General features: G+C 39.5%; 1 protein-coding gene across 1 annotated transcript in view; it reads left to right on the top strand.

Moving 5' to 3' along the window:
• The window catches only part of vps35 (VPS35 retromer complex component), a 30,067-nt gene extending 17,796 nt beyond the window's left edge, over positions 1 to 12,271 (top strand). The window contains exons 12-17 of the mRNA XM_083550861.1: positions 638 to 793; positions 1,946 to 2,068; positions 3,405 to 3,584; positions 4,108 to 4,347; positions 8,703 to 8,846; positions 11,298 to 12,271. Coding sequence (XP_083406987.1) covers positions 638 to 793; positions 1,946 to 2,068; positions 3,405 to 3,584; positions 4,108 to 4,347; positions 8,703 to 8,846; positions 11,298 to 11,477 — 1,023 coding nt within the window. The 3' untranslated portion in view covers positions 11,478 to 12,271. The remainder of the gene's footprint in view (positions 1 to 637; positions 794 to 1,945; positions 2,069 to 3,404; positions 3,585 to 4,107; positions 4,348 to 8,702; positions 8,847 to 11,297) is intronic.
• The last annotated feature ends 892 nt before the right edge of the window (positions 12,272 to 13,163 follow it).

Genomic DNA, 13,163 nt, shown 5'->3' with positions numbered 1-13,163 from the left:
CAGAGCGGTGATATGCACTCACTCCCTAAAACCACATTATAAGTTTATTAGGATGCAATAAGCACTAGACTATGTCTATGTCTCTTTCTCTATCTGTTTCTGTGTATAGTGGATTTTTAGCCTGTCTCTATCTGTCTGCATTTGCATCTGTTCAGCGTTGTCTCTAGCTGTCATTCTCTCTCTTCTATCATGTCTGAGTCTTCAAGCTGTCTTTCTATGTTTCTGCCTGTCTGTCTTTGTTTCACAAACTGTCTGTCTGCCCTGTTTTTTTGTCCCTGAATATTGGCCTTTGATTATAAGTTTCTGTTCGTCTGTGTGTGTGAGTCAATCACTGTACATCTGTAGGTCTCTGTCTATCTGTCTGTCTCTTGGTATCTACTTGTTTGCCTCATTGTGTCTTTCGGTTTAGATTTTTGATCCGTTTTTACTTTTAAAAAATCTGTCTGTTTGTAATTTTCTGTCTGTTTGTAATATTTTGCTATATGTCTGTTTCTCTTTGTCTGCATGTGCCTGTATTTGTTTAGTAATGTATATATTTTGCAGCATTTCTTTTTTACATTTTTTTTTTTAAGATTGCGCTTTCTTTCCATCTTTTTATGCTCTGCCTTTATTGCTGAATATGTGTGTTTCTATGCAGGTTGATGCGATCCTGAATCTGGTGTCAACACTGATCCAGGATCAGCCAGATCAGCCTGCAGAGGATCCTGACCCAGAGGACTTTGCAGAGGAGCAGAGTTTAGTGGGCCGCTTTATCCACCTGCTGCATTCCGACGATCCGGATCAACAGTACCTGGTGTGTAGTTCTTTCACTGTATTTACAAACCACTACAGTACCTGGTGTGTAGTACCGTCACTGTTCTCACAAAAGACTACAGTACCTGGTGTGTAGTTCTTTCACTGTACTCACAAACCACTACAGTACCTGGTGTGTAGTTCTTTCACTGTACTCACAAACCACTACAGTACCTGGTGTGTAGTTCTTTCACTGTACTCACAAACCACTACAGTACCTGGTGTGTAGTTCTTTCACTGTACTCACAAACCACTACAGTACCTGGTGTGTAGTTCTTTCACTGTACTCACAAACCACTACAGTACCTGGTGTGTAGTTCTTTCACTGTACTCACAAACCACTACAGTACCTGGTGTGTAGTTCTTTCACTGTACTCACAAACCACTACAGTACCTGGTGTGTAGTTCTTTCACTGTACTCACAAACCACTACAGTACCTGGTGTGTAGTTCTTTCACTGTACTCACAAACCACTACAGTACCTGGTGTGTAGTTCTTTCACCGTACTCACAAACCACTACAGTACCTGGTGTGTAGTACCGTCACCGTACTCACAAACCACTACAGTACCCGGTGTGTAGTACCGTCACTGTACTCACAAACCACTACAGTACCCGGTGTGTAGTACCATCACTGTACTCACAAACCACTACAGTACCTGGTGTGTAGTACCGTCACTGTACTCACAAACCACTACAGTACCTGGTGTGTAGTACTAACAGTTTATATTGCAGGTTGTCTGTGACATTGTTTGAAATATCATTAAAGTTAGTGATTGTAAGGCAGCAGGTTAATTAGCAATAAGTATTTATTTAAAGAGGATAATGACCTGAACTTGATTATTGATCGGATGCTGTTTACTTTGTTATGCAATTGAACTTGTACAAAAAGTAATTTTTTTAATTAGTCTTTCTCTCTCTCTACTCTTTCTTTTCTCATCCTCTCTTGCACGCTCTCTCTTTTTTTTTCTCTTAATAAAATGGTGTCAGAACACATCAGGTACATCATTTTAACAGAACGCTCCAAATTGTCCTAATGAGACTCTAATGAATATGGCATCTGTTGAACCTACAGAAGACGTCTTACTGTTACGGCGCTATGAATTATTCGAACACGCCCCACAGTTTTTCATTCTATTTTGTACCCCCTACAGATTTTAAACACAGCCAGGAAGCACTTCGGAGCCGGGGGTAATCAGAGGATCCGCTACACGCTGCCCCCGCTGGTGTTCGCTGCCTATCAGCTGGCCTTCCTCTACAAAGACAATGCCTCCTCAGTACGTCTCCACACTTATGCCCCACACATATGCATGCTCTCAGACACACACAAACCCAGACACACTCTTGGAAGGAAGAAAGTATAAAGTGATGGAAGGAAGGGGCCCTCTTGCATTCTAAAATCTGTTCCTGGATTTGTTCTTTGTCCTCTTTCCTTCCTTCTTTCCCTCCCTCTTGCTCCCTCTTTCATGCTGTTTAAGAAAGAAATGGTATAATGGTGGATGTTTGTATGAAAAGACCAACAAAAATTGCATTGTCATGTCATAGGGCTGGGCGATATGGCCTAAAAAAAAATCCCCGATTTGTTTCACAAAAAAATCCGATTTGCGATTTAAATAGATTTTTTTGCCCTCTGCTTAAAATCAATCTGCATATGACAAAACATAAAAAAAAAAAAAGTTTTAACTTTATTGAATAAAGTTTATTTACCCTTCTGGGATTATAACCCATTTTGGGTTAAAGTGCAATCAGAAACAACAAGCCAAAAATACAAGATGGCGGCCCTGCCATTGTAAATTGTGAAAATAGTAACATAACTGAGTTCGTTCGAAACTATGGGAGCCCAGAGGGGAGCGTCGGCGGACATTAAAGAGAAAACCGATTTTTATTAAAACAGATCGATGTAAACTACACATTCGAGTTAATCGATTTATCGCCCAGCCCTATTATGTCATGAAGGTTGACCATGATCACTGGCCATAATGGGCAAAAATGTATACAATGGTAAGAGAATAGACACTAGGATGAAGTTTACAGTGTGATTTTTTTTTTTTTTTTTTTTTTTTTTTTAAGATTTCTTCAACAGAAACAAACAGTATTTAGGAAAATTTGCTCTGATAAATACAGATTACTGAAATATTTTTATTGAGAGACTTAAAAGATTTTGAATATTTTAGATGAATCCGTAACTACTTCTGTTTAAAGTCATGGGCAGTTTGGCTGAAGTGTAAGGAAGGGATTAAAACAAGAGCAAAATCGTTGTTGTTGATTCGTGGAGTTAAAATGACAGAGGAGCAAATAACAGAGCTGTGAATGTGAGCTCTTGGATTTTCATTCCTCTTGCCTCAGGCGTTTGCTTTGGTGACCGCAGGTATAGTTGCCGACTGACTGACAATGAGCGAGAGGTTAGGCTCGAAAATGCTTCCAGAAAATCCACCTTTATCTTAAAGATTTTTTCCTTTAGTCTTTTCCTGTCTTCTAAATTGTATTCATAAGTAAACCATCTGGATTTATCATTGTGTCATTTATTTCCCTTTCACTCTCTGTAGCTCAGTCACATAACGCATCAGGTTTCCGTATCAGACTTCTTGTCTCTTCTTGTCTTTTCATCTGCAGGATGATAAGTGGGAGAAGAAGTGCCAGAAGATCTTCTCTTTCGCCCATCAGACCATCAGCGCCCTGATAAAGGCTGAGCTGGCCGAGCTGCCACTGCGTCTGTTCCTGCAGGGGGCGCTCGCTGCAGGAGAGATTGGCTTCGAGAATCACGAGACCGTCGCCTACGAGTTCATGTCACAGGTAGAGGAGTAGCGTGAAGCGTGACTTGGGGTTTTAACAAAGAATTGATGCAACAGCAACCCTCGGTGAGACACTTGGGGACAGGAGGAGGTGAAAAGTGGACATAAGTATTCTGTTCTCGCTCACTAGCACGCGGGGGGAAAGGTTCTTCAGAAAAAGTGTTAATAATGAATCAGTGTATTTCTGCATCTACCTGTTTCAGACACAGATAGATCTATTTATTATTCACAGGGTTTGTTTTTCTGTTTTGCTTTCTCTGTCCCCCTGTTTCTTATTTTGGATCATGCTTTATATTTTACTTATTAATTTTTTTGCACCGTCATTGCCTCTGACTCACTCTCTCTGTTCATTTGCATCTCTCCCTCTCTCCCTCTCTCCCTCTCTCTCTCTCCCTCTCTATCTATCTATCTATCTATCTATCTATCTATCTATCTATCTATCTATCTATCTATCTATCTATCTATCTATCTATCTATCTATCTATCTATCTATCTATCTATCTATCTATCTATCTCTGGCTCAGGCGTTCTCTCTTTATGAGGATGAAATCAGTGACTCTAAGGCCCAGCTTGCAGCCATCACACTGATCATTGGCACGTTTGAGCGCATGCGCTGTTTCAGTGAGGAGAACCACGAGCCTCTGAGAACTCAGTGCGCTCTCGCAGCCTCCAAACTGCTAAAGAAACCTGACCAATGCCGCGCCGTCAGCATCTGCGCTCACCTCTTCTGGTCTGGACGCAACACCGACAAGAACGGAGATGAGGTGGGTGGGCCTGTAGGTGGGTGTGTCTGTGCGTGCATGTGTAGGTGGGCCTGTGGGAAGGCCATCGCTGTTTGTTTATACCACATGTAAATGCAGAATTCTATAGGTAAAGAAATTTCCATTCCCAATACACCATACCCCTAGAGAGAGAGGAGTGGCACTGTCGTGTTGTTTTACTCCTTTTCATGCCGTTCTCAGTTACAGATTCTAACTGCTTTTTCCTTTATTAAGAAAAAAAAAAAAGAGGTCGGGTATTGATCAGTTGGTTGTTGTTAAAGGTTGTGAGACTGCAATGTATTACACCCGTGGAGAGACAACCAGTAATATCACATCAGATTCATTTCTATTGCAGTGTCCTAACAAGTGACAAAAGTTTCTGTATGTCGGTTAGTTTGTCTGTAAACAAACCATCTATTTGTCAGACTTTCAGAATTTCTGTCTCTCTTATCATGTCTGTCTGTCTGCCTCTGTTTTGTTTTTCTGTTTGTCAGGTTCTTTTTCTGCCTGTCAATCTATCTGCCTGTCTGCTCTTCTGTCAGACTTTATCTGATTCTCCGTCTAATTTTCTTTGTGTATTAGTCAATTTGTAAAGCTGTCTGTCTGCTTGTTTGGTGTCAGTTTATCGGTCTCTCTACCCAGCTTGTTGTTGTTATTTAAATATGAATAGAGGGTTTTTTCTATTTTTATACTTCAATTTAGCGTTCAGAGTGCTGCAGCAGGAATCCATTGAGGGGCCAAATAACTATATCAATACCGAGATAAATGATCCAATATGCATTTCTTAGAATAGCCTTGTTATTTATACTTTTATACTTCACTGCTTTTAGTTAGCCGAATCTGTTTTTCAGCAGAAGATGAGGTAGGAATCCTGAGTAAAATAGAAATGTTAATAAAAAAATAATTGGAGTTAAATTAAGTGTGGAGATGAAGAGTGGACTGTTGTAGTGTGAGAGACAGCAAATCTGATCAGCAGAGCTTCCTGTTCTTAATGACTGCAGGAATGGAGTGGATTCTGCCCTGAGGACAGGTTCTGAGAAGAAAATATCCCACGTGTTGAAATTAGGCTCTAAAAATGGCAGACAGACAGTGAGTGATTGCAGCCGTGTCTCTGCCTCAGTGTAAGATTAATGCATGTAGTGCAGGCAAGCTAAATCATTTGTTATAAAATATAAAAAATTGTAGAAAAATAGTCTTTCTTGTGTTTTGGTTGCATCTAGACAGTAAAAACAAAGCAGTTTCTTAAGGATGGAGGTGAGAAAAAAGATTTTTTATTTTTATTTTTTGTTAGTTTTTTTTAGTTTTTTTAATACTTTGCAGTGATTGGCCGAAATTCTTATAAAGTAAAGATAAGACACATGTGACCATGGCAACCACACAATCTCTCTACGCATTCTCTTGCCGGCGTTCTTTATTGGTGTCTGTGCAAATGTTTATATAAAGTTACAAATAGTAGTGTATGATTTTTTTAAAATATGATGTTTATGCTGTTATCCGAAAATAATCATGCTGAAGATTTTTCAATGACTGCAAAAAATGCTCCATTTCGTCCTCTTCAGCAGTTGGTTAGATGTTTATTAAAGAATTACACATCAGACGTCTGATCAGTTTATTGTTACATTAAAACGAGTTCGTTCCTGTTATTACATTCTTGCAGGTATAATTTCTTCATCACCTCACCGCCGACACTTAAGATTCCTTCTATAAATGTCTGCATAAAACATCACCATATAAATGATTCCGCACATTATTTTATTATTGTTAGTAGAGCATCCGCCATACAAGTCTCTGTGAATGAGCTGTTGCTATGGAAACCATAAAGTTTCAGAAGTCTTTTAATATAAATCTGTGCTATTGTCAGAGAGGCTGTTATAGAAAATTTAACACCACATTCTAACCAATCAGGATCCTGTAGCACCGCGGTGTTCATCACTGTTGCACTGAGAAAGCGTTTGCGGAGGCAGAGCCACGAGAGGACCGTGCCGATTGATTGATTGAACGATTGGGTTGTTTGGGATTGAAATACTCTAAGATTTTGTTTAAAATGTTTTTATTCAGTCATTTATTTTAAGTTCTTATAAAAATCCAGGAAGTGCATGGTTAGTGTGTGTGGCGTACGATTTGAGACGCGGTATACCGAAAGCAGAAATCAAATCTTTAGTGTAAAACTCAGGAAAAAATTAATTTCAAACATCTTCAGGATTGGAAAAACAAATAAATAAATATAAAAATACTCATGCACTCTGGAGGTTCCTTCATTAGGGTCTCATACTCGCAGTTCCTGTTACATGTTTCCCCTGAAGTGCTGATGAAATTAGAGTGTAATTAGAAATTTATTTATTCATGTAAAGGTGTAAATGGAGAAAAACACGCTCTTAGGTGACACTAATTAAACCTAATATTCTGAAAGTCAAGAGTTTCACGGAAAATGTGTGTTTAGAAACTGATGTGAGGAGGAGTATGATAATGATTATAACTATGAGGTAGTGAAGAGATTATTTTAGGAAGTTCCTGGAGTTTCAAAGGGAATATGTGGCCACTTATTGTTGTCTAATTTTAATTTTATTGTTGTCTAATTTTGGTTGTGTGTTTTGTGTTTTTTTTTTTTTTTTTCTTTTCTGTTCGAGCACATTGGGATTGTTTTACTCTGTCATATGTTGAGACAAAATTGTGCTTTACAAGGAAATGTATTCAAATCAGAATGGCAGCGCTGTGATCCAGTGAGCTTCTAAAGCAGGTACAGCATATTTACTTGGAGATTAGTATCAGGAATGTCATGGCTTTCTATCTCTAAACCCCCCCCCCCCCCCCCCCCCGTTTGATCTGAGTTTGATCTAGAGAGACAGCTCATCTCGACAAGGTCTGTGTAATCCGATTTGATTAATTTAGCGTTGAATCAAATGTATCTCCTGGTACGCAGGCTTCATCCCATCATGCTTTCTGTCCGTTCATTTGCATTTCCTGGCGTTCGGGAAGCCAGTGCTAATCATGTAGATAGAATAGAATATTTGTCACATATACATTACAGCACAGTGAAATTTTTCCTTTGCATATCCCAGCTTGCTCGGAAGCTGGGGTCAGAGCGCAGGGTCACCCATGATACGGCACCCCTGGAGCACAGAGGGTTAAGGGCCTTGCTCAAGGGCCCAAGAGTGGCACCTTTGGCGATACCAGTTCTTGAACCCCCGACCTTCCGATCAGTAACCCAGCACCTTAACCACTGAGCTACCACTCCTCCATATCACTAGATATGCCATAGTGATGCAGACTTAGGAGAAACAGCCTTCTGAAATTCCCCTCTGGAATAATAATGCATTTTGGCTTATAATCAAGACAAATCACTCAAGTTGTTTAGTCTTTTTATTTGCATTAAACGCATGTTTTGGAAAAATCCACATGGTTTGAGGTGATTAAATTGAGCTTGGCTGTCTGTAAATATAGACTGCATTTAAACAATGCTTCTCAGGGAACTAGTACAGGAACATCTTAGACATGTTATGGTCATGTGATCGACTAAAGCTCAATCAGGACATATTAAAATGAGGCGTATGCAGTAGCTCAAGCATGAGATATATATATATAGTGTTTTGAACAAGCGAAGCTCCAGAAGACATGCCCATGTGTGTGACATTTATTCAATGGTCACTTATTCTGCACTGAACAATCATAATGGATTGATATTATACAGTGTATGTCATGTACAATTTCCAAAACTAGCAGTATCTGTTCACTGATCTCGCATAGAGCCGAATACGGACAGACTACACAAGCTGGCATAACACAGGAGCTCAAGTTGTGAGCGAGGATTTGAAATAACGTCGGATCACACACACATCATAGAATTGTTTCAAAAGAATCATTCAAGCCAATTGCAGATTTGTCATACCTAATTTGCATCGAGCTGAGAAAATTCAAATGTCACCTTTTACTGAAGTCGCAGTTCCCTTGCCGTGAGCGCGCACAGAAAATAAATGACAGGTTGACACTTTCTTTTTCTAATTCTTTTCTTTGCATTTCTTTGTACATGATGTTCTTTGCTAAGCGATATGACCCAAAGTTTCTGTTGTTTCACAACGACCTAGTTAATGTGCTGAATTTCAGAGGAAACATGGTGTTTGGCAACCGTTATAAAGCAAACAAAGGTCTCGCCGAACCACACAGCATGATGATTCTGTATCGAAGCTGTCGTTGCCCTTGGCGACGTATTTAGGGAGCTTGGAGATAGCATCCAGCTCAAAGCATCTCTTTCATGCAGGGTCTTTGTAAAGCATCGATTCATGTTTTCTCAACTGAATGATGTCTTTAAACAAATAAACATTGTTTAAATGCTGACCGTTTATGTGTGTTTTGTGTGACAGATCCGTGATGGGAAGCGTGTGATGGAATGCTTGAAGAAGGCTTTGAAGATCGCCAATCAGTGTATGGACCCGTCTCTGCAAGTGCAACTCTTCATCGAGATCCTCAACCGCTATGTGTGCTTCTACGAGCGGGAGAACGATGCGGTACGTTCGACTTTTCTGCTTTTAATTCTTCGATTTGAATTATGTCCTACATCTTTATTCTTCCCTACTCTATATTTTATTTGGTTCTTAAAGGGGAACAATCTGATAAATCATGTTTGGTAGCTCTTTCCCTGTCAGCTTATGTCTGCAATCTTGAACTTTCAGTTAAATTCAAATTGGTCTTTATTAGCTCCATTAACAATTAACATTGTCACAAAGCAGCTTTACAGAGAAAACAGAAATACTCCTACAGAAACTTTCACAGGACATTGAATTATCGTGTGCAGAATTTGAAACGAAGTAACAAGATAATTTTTCTGTCGCCTTTTGCTGCGTTTGTTTGTCTGGCAAAGATGGTATTTTGCACAGCAGGAGCAAAGTTTTATTTTCCTCACAATTTAAAATCTGTAATATTTCTTATTCTTAAGTGTTTTCTGTTTCTGCATAGTTCTGCACAGTGCTGCAAATATAAACCTTACTGACTTACACTTACTGCCCTTTAACTTCTCTTGTCATTTTGCCCTTTTTTCACTTGAAAAAAAATAATACTCTTGCCAGCTGTGTGTGTGTGTGTGTGTGTGTGTGTGTGTGTGTGTGTGTGTGTGTGTGTGTGTGTGTGTGTGCGCAAAGAGAAACAAACATATTGAACCAGCATGCTGTGCATGTTTTACATTCAGAGGTTATTCATTCATTTGTTTATCTATCAGGGAGGGAAAAAAAAACACACGCTCACTCACACTTACACACGCACTCACACTCGCACTCACACACACATTCTTCTTTCAATAAGATCAATAGAACTTGGGTCTGAAATCTCGAGGACCAGAAATGCATTTAGATGAAAGGTGTGTGTGTGCGTGTGCGCGCGTGTATGTGTGTGGGTTACCACATGCACATCTCAGCAGGTAAACATAGAACATAATGCCTTCGACCTCAGTATTTTTAGCTTATTGTTGCTCATGATGTATTTAGTCCTTTAGCTTTGTAACATTTAATATTGCTTAATGGAAAACCTGGACAATGTTTCTGGACAAAACATAAATTTGTTAGCAATTTCAGAGGAAGAGGGCAATAAAATACTACTTGTGTGCTACTCACAGAACCTAGTTAACTATACTAAACGTGGTGGCTAATGTAAGACATATGATGCATAAGAAAAACTTATTTAAACAGAAAGCTATTATATAATGCCTGGTAAGGACCAGAAAATTGTGCAGGAAATGTGTTTTTTTTTGTTTTTGTTTTTTTTTCTCTTTTTTCTCCACTGGTTTAAGTACATATGCACCTGAACTGTAGAATTTGGCCAGTTGTTTATCTATTTTCTATAGCAGTAGCTCTGTGCTACGTAGCTGCATTTCACAGGTTTCTGTTCAAAAACTGCATAAATACAAACATACAAAAATCTTTCTTTTTTGTAACAGCATGACAGATCTGTTAGCAGGTACTTAGCTCCCCCTATGAGTAATGCATCAACAGATGTTTACAGAACTGTTATATCTCCATGATAATTTGCAGCTTAGAGGTTAAGGAATTGGACTTGGATCGAATGTTATGAGTTCAAATCACAGCATCACCCAGCTTGCCACTCCTGGGCCCCGTGATCTGCTCAGCTGTACAGTTTTGTGAATGAGAATGTAAGTCGCTCTGGGCAGGGGCATCTCCCAAAAGCTGTTATGTAATGTAAACGTTCAGTAGATACTTCATTAATGCACTCTAATCTTATCACAAGCACACCAGTGTTCACAGAGGTGGCCTTTATTATTTAGACAGCAACTCACGCTGCCCCCACGGGGTACATCAGCCTCACCACTGTCCATCACACGTTACCGATTGGAAGAGAGAAATACTTCCTGTCCTATCTTGTCCTAAATCGAGCACTCCAGGTGCACCCAGCTGCAGCCCACTTTTCATTACTCCCTCATCTCAGCAGCCTCTCAGGTGCAAAAGCAGACCTCTCACCTGCCGTAATTTAACAGGAGCCCACAGTATACACATTCGTGGCTTTCATCTTGTTGCTTTTTCTGGTCACTGGGATTTCTGAGGCATGACCTAGATTAAGACTTTTTTAAGCATTTTCGAGTCTCTCCTGTGTAAAGAATATAAAAGCAGTAGGATGTTTGGCTCGTCTCTTCCATTCTCTCAGGCTGGATTCGTGTTCAGCATATTAATAACTCTTTCTGTGTATCCTACTCCGTCACGCTTCTGTTTCTGCGCACTTATTGGCCAGAAGGTTTAGATTAACTCCGAGTGAAAAGTCACACATTGAGGGAATTGTAGTGGTATAAGAGCAATAAAACACAATGGGATCTGCTGTTATTGCAAGATAATCAACTTCTCTAGTAACGCTGCTGTGTAACTCTGTCTATTTGCGGGAGCAGGATTACATAATATATGGATTATTAGTCAGCTGCATTCCTGATTTCTGTGTGTGTGCGCGCACATCCTCCACAGGTGACTGTTCAGGTCCTGAATCAGCTCATCCAGAAGATCCGCGAGGACCTGCCTAACCTGGAGGCGAGCGAGGAGACGGAACAAATCAACAAACATTTCCACAACACACTGGAGCACCTGCGCCTGCAAAGGGAGTCGCCAGAGTCAGAGGGCCCCGCCTATGAGGGGCTGGTGCTGTAGAGGCCACGCCTCCTTTACTTAACACACATACCTACATTTGTCTGTGTACACACCCCTATAGACACACAGAGAGAGATTGTGTGTGTTTTCACACTTGAGCTTTTGCTCCAGTTAATAGAAAAACCAACCCGGCCCGCCATATTTCCATTTTTTTTCTTTCTCCTTTTGTTCTTAATGTCTTGTTTTCTTTCTATAAGTAAAATAAGTCTAACATTTCTTTGCTTTCTCCTTTTTTTTTTTCTGTTTTCATCCTTTTTCCTCTTTCTGTCTTTTTGTAATACCGTTCTAGTATTTTTTCACTCTTTATTGTTGCTTTTTCTCGGTTAGCCCGAGGTTGATGTGTGTCTCTGTGTGGAGGTTCATTACGATGTGCCGCGTATCCTTACGCTTAAAACGAATCTGTGCTGCCGTTTGTTCTCCATTTTTCCTGCCATCAATTTGTGTGTCGTTTTCATTGTTTGCCTTTTTCGACCTCCCTGCTATTCCAGGCTGTTTATTTCTGTGGCGGTGTTGTAAGTGTATGCTGGAGTGAAATGTGAAAAGATACAATGGTGTGTGTTTGTCACATGCTGGTGCGTTGGCTTTCCTACAGAGTGGACGCAGATGTGAATGTCTCTACCAATTTCCTCAGCCTCCAGCTCTGTGTATCCTGTTCCCTTATATTTTTTTTGAAACTCATGATTTCCCTCTGTTTCCTTGGTGTATAATGTGTCTATAATCAAACTGTAAATCAGCTAAAAAACAGAATATCATTGATTTCATGACATTTGCTCAAATAAACAAAATATTAACCCTGTGAAACTTTGATTTATTTATCAGGAAAAAAAAACCCAATAATGTAGAAAACTATTTTCGCGGTTAACCGAAGAAGGCAAAGTGGGTGGAGTTTTTCAAGACAATGACCAGGAACAAGCACAGGATGAGCGGAAAGAGTCGTGGCCAGTTTAAAAGTTAAATAAGATTGAAATTTTACGAAAGGAGTTTCTAGTATCAGTGGTTGCAATCAATCAGTCAGGGTTAAAGGCTCTATCTTCAGGATAGAACAACTGTAACAGTATTTCTCATTAAATGTAAATATAATTGGATAAAAATGTATGATGAGTAAATTTTAATAGTTAATCTCTGACTGGAGGAGTAAAACACTCAAATTTAGGCTTCAGATCTGCTTCATCACACTTTCCCTGCTGTTGATTCACTTTCTTTTGATCAGCCAGGATTTTCCCTAGAGTTTTTTTTTTCTTTCAGTCCTACTCTATATGTTGCTGTTCTCTTTAAATATTAAAAATGTCACCTTGGTTAACATTTAGACCTTTGCTTAATTACACTTGTGTGTTTTGGGTGGGGAAGCTCACTATAGATCAGTGTGTGTGTGTGAAAGGTTAATGAGGTTGTGTATCTGTGTGTTACTGGCTCTGTGGGAGAGACTGCGATTTAACACTAAAAGGCCAGACAGTTCCTAATGAACACACCATCATTCTTTTTGCTTAATTTTTTATGTCTAAATTCTTTTCTGGGGGTAATTTTTTTCGAAAACTAGCACAATATACTGAAGCTGAGCGGCGTATTATTACTTTGAAGGAAAATGATAATACATTATAAGGACAAAAGTATGACTTTTCCAGCCAGATTTTCTTGCAAACTGTTACCAAAATAAATTGGAGGCATGCAATTGTGTAGGATGTTCTA

The sequence above is a fragment of the Silurus aristotelis genome (assembly GCF_946808225.1).
Source record: "Silurus aristotelis genome assembly, chromosome: 9".
Lineage (NCBI taxonomy): Eukaryota > Metazoa > Chordata > Actinopteri > Siluriformes > Siluridae > Silurus > Silurus aristotelis.
Note: the sequence above shows the minus strand (reverse complement) of the source record. Positions and strands in the feature narration are given on the sequence as shown.